This window comes from Humulus lupulus, chromosome 1 (assembly GCF_963169125.1).
Source record: "Humulus lupulus chromosome 1, drHumLupu1.1, whole genome shotgun sequence".
NCBI classification, from domain to species: domain Eukaryota; kingdom Viridiplantae; phylum Streptophyta; class Magnoliopsida; order Rosales; family Cannabaceae; genus Humulus; species Humulus lupulus.
The window spans coordinates 228,683,071-228,692,471 of NC_084793.1; the positions used below are offsets into that span (position 1 = coordinate 228,683,071).

Below are 9,401 nucleotides of genomic sequence, written 5' to 3' on the forward strand. Positions count from 1 at the left end.
GTTCTATTCTTCATCACAATTAAAATACCCATGACAATACTCTAATTGAAATTTATCACTCTACTTAGAATCCTAAACTATTAGGTAAATAGAAATCCTAAGATAATAGTAGAACAATGCAAAACCCTAATTAGTGGCCATCTAAACAAGATTTTACAAGATTCATAACATTCAAAAAGGAAAATAGAAGTAATTTAATATAAGGGAATAGAATGAATAAAATTCATCACTGCATTCAAGATCTCATGTCTAGGGTTTTGAAATAACCCTCAACTACAAAGAAAACTACTTCATAATCACATTCATATTCACAAATATAAATATTCAATGAAAATAAAGTAGTTTTGAGAAGAAATAAAAACTAGCTTGAATAATTTAGATGATGATGTATTTTCTCCTCCTCTGCTGCTCTAGCCTCTAAAATTCGCAATCCAAAGTTGTATTCAAAGTTAACCCTAATCCCTTTTATAGCCCACCAAAAATTACATTTATAATTGAAATTTAAGGAAAAATCGATCGCCGGCCGCGGCTAGTGTTTCTTGGCAGCCGCGGCCACTAGAAAATGTATTTTCCAGAAAATCGAGCTCCGGCCGCAGCTGTAACAATTTTTCCCATTTTTTCAGTTTTCTTCTGCTACAACGATTGAAAGTATTTTTAGCATAACTTCCTCGATATAAATTGGAATTGGACGATACAAAAAGTTGTGGAAAGCTAAGAAAAATATAAAAAAACTTATATTTCTAGGTATATTTCTAAAAGAGTATTGGAAAATTATCAAAATCAAGTGTGAAGTTTTAGACTTGTAATTCCAAGCTTAACCATTGATTGTAAAGCATCCAAAATTTATTCGTTTTCATCCAAATGTCTTGAAAATCCTAAAAGCACAAAATAAACTAATTCAACATATATAAATAAATAATCAAGTGCATAATTGTAGAATAATAATGAATTAAAATAGACAAATTCGGTACTTATCAAATTCCCCCACACTTGACATTTGCTCGTCCTCGAGCAAACAAAATAAAAACTAAACACATAAGCAAATAAAAATATAAATAATGGTTTTTTAAAAAGCGTTAGTTGTCTAAAAGATTGATCAACCAAATACATTATAAGAAAATTTTGAATTCTACATTTCTCAGAATTTCAACTCAATGTCTAGTCACCACTTAAACTCGATCTATTTATGATTATGCACAATTAAACCTACCAAAACACAATCATTTGAATCAATTTATACATGCCATAATATGTTTTAAAGTCTCTTTTATAATAATATTTTGATGAAAAACATCAACTCTATAGATATTAACCAATTGTTCTCCACTAATGTAAACACACATAATCAAGAATCAAAAGGTCTGTAAAAGCTTGTAATGTGTGGCTAAGGTTAGAGGTAGATGAAAAATGAATATTTAAGCTTAAATCACACCATAGCCTATAATTTTGTTTTCTATTCTCTAGATCTTCCCATAAATTTCCCATACAATTCAAGAAAATACATAATCTTTCCATTTTTTCTTTTCACGTTGATCTTACTATTTCTCCTACACTTATACTTTTGCAATACTTTTTTTTTTCATATTTCTCAATGTAGATTTTTTTATATTTTTTTCTTTTCAATTAAACTCATTGGAAGAAAGAGTAGATCATATACTTTCACATTATAATCCAACAATTCAATACAACTTCTTATTCTTACAATCCACAACCCAACCCACCAAATTAAAAAATCATATAAAACTATGGTGTAATGGGTCACAAAAAAGATAAAAAATTTAAGCTACAAGGGTTTAGATATTGGCTTATAAAAGAAAAATATTAGTCATAATGGCTCAAAAATGGGAAACCAGGATGTTCAATTTCATAGGTAAGCTTGAAAGGCTCAAACAATCCAAAGAACATGCCTTAATCATCTTCCTATTCATGTATACTTAGGATTTCGCCTTAAACAATTAATCAATGGTTTCTAGAGTGGTCGAGACTATATATAAGTAATAGCATACGTAAATATCTCCAAACAATAGTGAAAAAGTAAATCTAATTGTACACACATTATGTTTAAAAATCTAAGATCAAGCTTAAGTAACAACCACACAAGAGTTAAGCACACAAGTCATGCAGAATTCATCAATTTCCTAGACATATTCTTATATCAATAAGAAGTTTTATCATTGATAGACAACTTTCAACATAACCATGCTTATGACAAACTAAAATTTTTTAAAAAAAACGACACTAGAAACAACTAAACAACACAAACACTAATAAACAACAAAAAATAACTAAACAAATGACAAATAAAAATAAAACATGAAGTTTTTCCTTCCCCCACACTTAATTTTAGCATTGTTCTCAAGGCATATACTAAATAATAAAATCAATGTAGAATAAAAAGACAAGGGTAAGAAAAACTCCCGCAAGTTTGCTTTGTTTAACGCCGTTAGCTCGACTGAATGATGTGGTATTTTCTAGTTCCAGTGTTCAACTTTCAATAATCAATACAAACTCGCCAACCTGTTTGGAATCTTGTGGGCACTAAGTCATCCTCATCATTCTTTACCACAGTGATGCCTGATTTCTTAGGAACTACTTGAACTAGACTCACCCACTTGCTATCTGAAATAGGGTAAATCACACCCACATTTAAGAGCTTCATTATCTCCTTCTTAACTACCTCCATCATAGGTGGATTTAACCATCTTTGAGCTTCTCTAGAAGGCTTGGATCCATCTTCAAGGTCAATATGGTGCATACACATAGTTGGGCTTATTCCCTTGATATCTGCTATGGTCCACCCTATGGCTGTTTTGTATTACTGAAGTACCCTTATCAAACGATCCTCTTGTACTTGGGTATAAGTTGTGTGGTGATAATAATCGACAATGTCTCTTTCTCACCCAAGTAAACATATTTGAGATGCTCCGGTAGTGGTTTTAATTCAAGCTTGGGTGATGATTTAACAGATTGTTGAAGTTGCTCATGAGAAACAGGCAACTCTAAGAACGACACCTCTTTAGAAACCTCTCCACCACTATTAAGTGCAGCCATGATCTCCTTTACTTCAGTAGTGACATCATCTTTCTTCAAGTCTATTGGTTCCCTCAAAGCAACATCTAACCCACCCTCTCCATGTAAATCAAGAATTCTTTGTGACAATGAGTCCAGAATATCAATTGATGAAAATGAATGAACATCACTTGGATACCGCATAGCCTCAAAAATATTAAAGTGAATCACCTCACCATCAAACTCCATGGTCAAAGTTCCCTCGTGAACATCTATCTTAGTTCTAGCTATCTTTAAGAATGGTCTTCCCAATAATATTGGTGTAGAACGTGAAACTGAGTCATCGTCCATATCAAGAATGTAAAAGTTCGCTGGAAAAACCAATTCATTTACTTTAACCAATACATCATCTACTACTCCCCTTGGATATACATTAGAACAATCCGCTAATTGTAAGATCACCCCTGTTTCTTCCAGTGGTCCCAAATTCAAAGAGGTATAAATAGAGTAAGTCATTACATTGATTGAAGCACCCAAATCTAACATACATCTTTTAATCTTTTCATTTCCAATAGTGCAAGGAATAGTGAAGGTGTCAGGATCCTTACACTTTGGTGGAAGTTTCTTTTGAAGAACCGCCGAAACATTTTCCCCCACACTCACCTTTTCATTCCCTTTTAGCTTCCTCTTATTGGTGCATAACTTCTTTAAAAACTTTGCATATCAACATACTTTCTTAATGGCATCAAGTAAGGGAATGTTTACCTCAACCTTGTGAAAAGTCTCCAGTATTTCTTGTTCAGCTTCATCTTTCTTTCTCTTTCTCAAACAACTAGGAAATGGAGAAGTCATGACATAAGTGGGACTAGTTGGTTTAGGGTTGAGTGTTGTGGTTGGGGTTTCATCTTTGTCTTGTTGGGTGGATTGGGTAGGAGGTAATGGTGCATCATTTGAACTTGATGGGATAGTGGGTGGATCATAAGTTTTGTCGTCTCTTAATGTGATGGCATTAGCATTTTCCCTGGGGTTCTAAACAGGCTGTGAAGGTAATTTTCCTTGATTTTGTGGCTCACTTTGACTTAATGAAGTGGCGATTTGACCCATAGTGTTCTCTAAATTTTTCAAGCATGCATGAGCGCCTTGAAGAAGTACTTGAGTTTGTATATTGGAGGCTACTAACGTTTTTAGCATATCAGTCATTGATGGATCTTGAGCTTGTGAGATAATTGGTTGTTGAGGTTGAAGTATATATGTTTGTTGTTTCCTTTGTTGATAAGGAAACCCTGGTGGTCTAGTAGGCACAATTTGTTGTTGATTCCCATATCGAAGATTAGGATGTTCCTTCCATCTTTCGTTATAAGTTATAGCATAAGGGTCATACCTTTGCCTAGGTTTCCCTGGGAATCCCCCCATTGCATTTATATGCTCATTTATATCCTCTTGAAGTGTGGGACATGCATCACTAGGATGCCCCACCAACTGACAAATTCCACAAGGTCTCACTTGCTGACCTAAAGCCATTTGTTGAACCATACTAGTTTACTACGCAAGCTGCTGCTCTACTTTAGAGTTTGTCTCATTTAATCCCTTAACTAAAACTTCTTAACGAACTCCAAACTGTTGAGAATCAACTGTCATATTAGAAATTAAACTCCTAGCTACAGCGGGGGTCTTGTCCACCAATGTTCCCCCACTTGTTGCATCAATCATGCTCCTGTCCAATGGAAATATTCCTTCGTAAAAGTATTGGATCAGGAGTTGGTCACTTATTTGGTAGTGGGGGCAGCTAGCACATAGCCTCTTAAATCTCTCCCAATACTCATATAATGACTCCCCAGTCTGTTGGCGAATGCCATAGATTTCCTTCCTTATACTACCAACTTTAGATGTTGGGAAGTAACCCTCCAAGAACAATGTATTCATTTCATTCCAGGTATTAATAGTTCTAGGAGGAAGGTAATAGAGCCATTCATTTTCACCATCCTTCAAAGAAAATGGAAATGCTCTTAATTTAATCTGCTCTTCCGTTACTAAAGTTGGTTTCATACTAGAGCAGACTATGTGAAATTCTGTCAGATGCTTATTCGGGTCCTCTCCTGGCCCATGGAAAGATGGTAGTAAATGTATGAAGCCCGACTTGGATACACAGAGGTTGATGGTCTAGATTCGGCGCCGCCAACTCTTTCAACGACCTTTCCTGCGCCATCTGAGACTTAACTGATGTTTCAGAGTCAGAATCGTCGTCAGATGGTAATGGTATTTGTACTGGATTGACTCTCTTTGAAGGTTGAAAGAGTGGATTGTCAGTGATAGTCCTTGAAGAGCGGGACGGCGATGTCTCAAGATATTGCTTTATGGTTTATCGTCTTTCTTGAGTATCGTCACCAGACATATACACCTACAATAAAAAAAATTAAACTAGTGAGTATGTAGTTGATTAAATTGAATAATAAAAATGACTTACAATGGTCCCCAGCAACGGCGCCAAAAATTTGATGGGTGTTGTATGCCGTATCAAATTTAAATATATTTATTCCTCATTACTCACTAAATTATTATTAAAGTGGTAGTAATGGTCGAACCCACAAAGACTATTATTCAATTTATCATTCAAAATAAAAACAAGAATTAAATAGGGGATTTTGTTTCAAGATTTAATAACACAAAATAAAGTAATAAACAAAGAACAATAGATAATACTATTTTAAATAAACATTTAAGAATTATTCTCCACCTTCGACAATCAATCTATCACCAATGACGAATAATATTCCCTACTCCCAATTAAACTATTAACCCTGCAGATAACACTTAAGCAGTCAATTATCCAAGTTTCCCTAATATAATTAATTAAAGCTAAACGCTCTTAATTAATCTTTTTTACCAAGCAATAAACTCATTAAGCATATGATCTATTTAACATAGGAAAAGCATTACATTCAATGGAAACAAGTTATTCTGGGCAACAAATTCATTAAGCATGCAATTCATTTAACATAGGTCCTATTCTTCATCACAATTAAAATACTCGTCACAATACTCTAATTGCAATTTATCACTCTACTTAGAATCCTAAACTATTAGGTGAATAGATATCCTAAGATGATAGTAGAACAATGCAAAACCCTAATTAGTGGCCATCTAAACAAGATTTTATAAGATTCATAACATTCAAATAGAAAAATAGAAGCAATTTAATATAAGGGAATAGAAGGAATAAAATTCATCAATGCATTCAAGATCGCATATCGAAGGTTTTGAAATAACCCTCAACTATAAAGTAGCCTCTAAAATTCACAATCCAAAGTTGTATTCAAAGTTAACCCAAATCCCTTTTATAGCCCACCAAAAATTACATTTAAAAATTGAAATTTAAGGAAAAATCAATCACCGGCCGCGACCATTGTTTCTTGGCAGCCGCGGCCACTAGAAAATGTATTTTCCAGAAAATCGGGCTCTAGCCGCGGCCTAAGACATTGCTTGCCGCGGCCACTACATTCTGTCCCCCAGGCCGCGGTCGTAGCAATTTTTCCCGTTTGTTGGTTTTCTTCTGCTGCAGCGACTGAAAGTATTATAAGCATAACTTCCTCGATATAACTTGGAATTAGATGATTCAAAAAGTTATGGAAAGCTAAGAAAAATATCTAAAACTTGAATCTCTTGGTATATTCAAAAAGAGTATTGGAAAATAAAATCAAGTGTGAAGTTTCAAACTTGTAATTCTGAGCTTAACCATTGCTTGTAAAACATCCAAAATTTATTCGTTTTCCTCCAAATGTCTTGAAAATCCTAAAAACACAAAATAAACTAATTCAACATATATAAATAAATAATCAAGTGCATAATTATAGAAGAATAATAAATTAAAAATAGACGAATTTGGTACTTATCAAAGCCTTAAAAAATATCTCCTAGACTTTTTAGGTCACTCAGTGAGAGTCCTTAAAAAATATATTTTAAGACACGCAGTGCGAGCCCTAATTAATGTGTGAGTCCTAAAAGTTTTATTAATCTTTTTAGCAAAAGTTTTATTATTAATTAAACAAGAAAAAAGAAAATAAAAACACTTAGCTCTCACTTTTCCCTCTCTCTTCCTCGGATTCCCTCTCTCTCTCCCGCCTGCATCACCGCGAGGCCCAACCGCTGCCCTGTTGTCTTCCATCGTCGACACCCGCCAGACCGGGTGACGCAAAAGGTCGCCGACCTTTCACCCCCACGAGCTCAGCTCCACACGCGCCCTCCTCCGCCACGTAGAGTCATTCAAAGTCGCGGTGGTTCTAAGTTTCCCAATCACTTTTGAATGTTTTCCGACCGCCACAAGCCACCTCGACCCAAACGACCACCGCCACTCCATTCCTTATGCTTTGGTCGTTGAAACCCACTAAAGGATTGGACTCAACGACCATCGGAATTGGAAGTCGACGTTCATCGAAATCCATGGAGGTCGAGAAATCATAGTACAAATTGGGCCATTCTAGGTCGTTCCAAGAAGAACCACCACCACCACGACGCTCCCCGAGACTTGGGCTTGGAAGCTCAGTCGATGTCTTCCTGAACCACCACTGTAGATTGGTGGCTCCCCCGCCGACGTCGACCATAAAAAACTCACTTTTTAAGGCTCTCAAATAGAGGACTCACGGGGGGCGTGCCCTAAAAACGTTTTTAGGGCTCGCAAAACCTTTTTGTAGTAGTGTTTTTTAATACCAACAAGTTGATGGTTAGATTATTGTATTTTATGGTTATGTAAATCACGAATGACATATCAAACAACACAAAAGAATAAACAAATAAAAACCAAAATATACACACAAAAATAAACTACAATATACCTAAAAATAAATAAACCTTCATCAAAGAAATAGTCTTAACAACAGACTCTAATGTATCATCAACATTATCTTGACTTATCTCATCTAAAAAAAGTTGCTTGAATAGTAGGATCACCATTTTTTCATTTGTAACCTCCAAAAAGAAATAAAACAAACTTAAAAGGATAAATCAACTAAACAATAACTACAAAATATCTAAAGAGTAATATATCTTTATAATATGAAAAATGACATTGATATGCTGAAATAAAAAATAACAATTAAACAAAATTAAAAAATAAAAAGTAAACAACACAAAGATGATCTAGATAACAACAACATTAAGACAACTAACTAATAACACAACATAAACTTAAAAGTAACAAAATGAATACTAAAAACAACATAACAACAACAAAAAATTAATCGAGACAGTACAACAATGACCATCTCCCCCAGTGTCAACGAAACAACTAAAAATATACTTTAAATAATAATCAAAATATACTCAATTAGAAATCAATTAGACATAAATTATGGGAGTATAGTGTCCCACATTGAACAATTGTAAGAATATTAATATTGAGCCATTAATAAGAACAAGGGTAACTGTAACGCCCTAAACTCCAGGGACCGTTACGGTGTGCCTTTTAAACAGTGCTAAACTCGCTAATCGAGTCATTTGGCCATAATCGTGTGACTAAGTATGATTAGCAGTTTAGGGATTAAAAATTTTGGTTAAGATATAACGTTTCACTAAAACGTTTACTGTATACATTGGGATCCCAAAAATATAATTTAAAGGTCAATTACAAGAAAATATTTACAACCAGCCGATCTAAGTGGCAAAACAGGGTTTAACCCTAGTTCCTCTTTCAACCCTTGGCCGTGGCGGTTGAGCAGCCGCATATGTACACATCATCACCTAAGCTCTCCAACTCAAGGATGGTCCAACTTTCTTTTTCCTTTACCTGCACCACATAGCACCCGTGAGCCGAAGCCCAGCAAGAAAACTCAATATGCCCATGGACAGTAATAACATGTCATCAAATCATAATGTGCATGCCTAGCAATAATAGCCTTCATCATGCATGCAAATAAGTTCAAATAAATGATTACGGGGTCCTGCATCTAAATAGATGCCTAATGAGTCAATCTCTAGGGACCAGCTTCTTGAATAAATGACTAGTAAGTCAATCTCGGAGTGGGTGACTAATGAGTCACACCCTGGATAGGTGACTAATGAGTCACACTCTGTATAGATGACTAATGAGTCATACCCTATATAGGTGACTAATGAGTCACACTCTGTATGGAAGAATAATGAGTCTATCTCTGTCTAGGTGACTAATGAGTCACACTATGTATGGAAGAATAATGAGTCTATCTCTGTCTAGGTGACTAATTAGTCACACTCTATATAGAAGACTAATGAGTCTCACCCTGTATAGGTGACTAATGAGTCACACTCTTTATAGGAGACTAATGAGTCTCACTCTGTATAGGTGACTAATGAGTCACACTCTGTATAGGTGACTAATGAGTCACACTCTGTATAGATGACTAATGAGTTTATCTCTATGT

The 9,401-nt window shown here is 34.9% G+C and overlaps 1 protein-coding gene across 1 annotated transcript; it reads right to left on the reverse strand.

Moving 5' to 3' along the window:
• Positions 1–2,832: 2,832 nt before the first annotated feature.
• Positions 2,833–4,530, reverse strand: LOC133830472 (uncharacterized). Its single transcript, XM_062260452.1, has 3 exons — positions 4,190–4,530; positions 3,775–4,030; positions 2,833–3,723 (listed from the first exon to the last, which is right to left on the reverse strand). Exons 1-3 carry the CDS (start codon positions 4,528–4,530, stop codon positions 2,833–2,835), a joined length of 1,488 nt encoding a protein of 495 aa, XP_062116436.1.
• Positions 4,531–9,401: the final 4,871 nt, after the last annotated feature.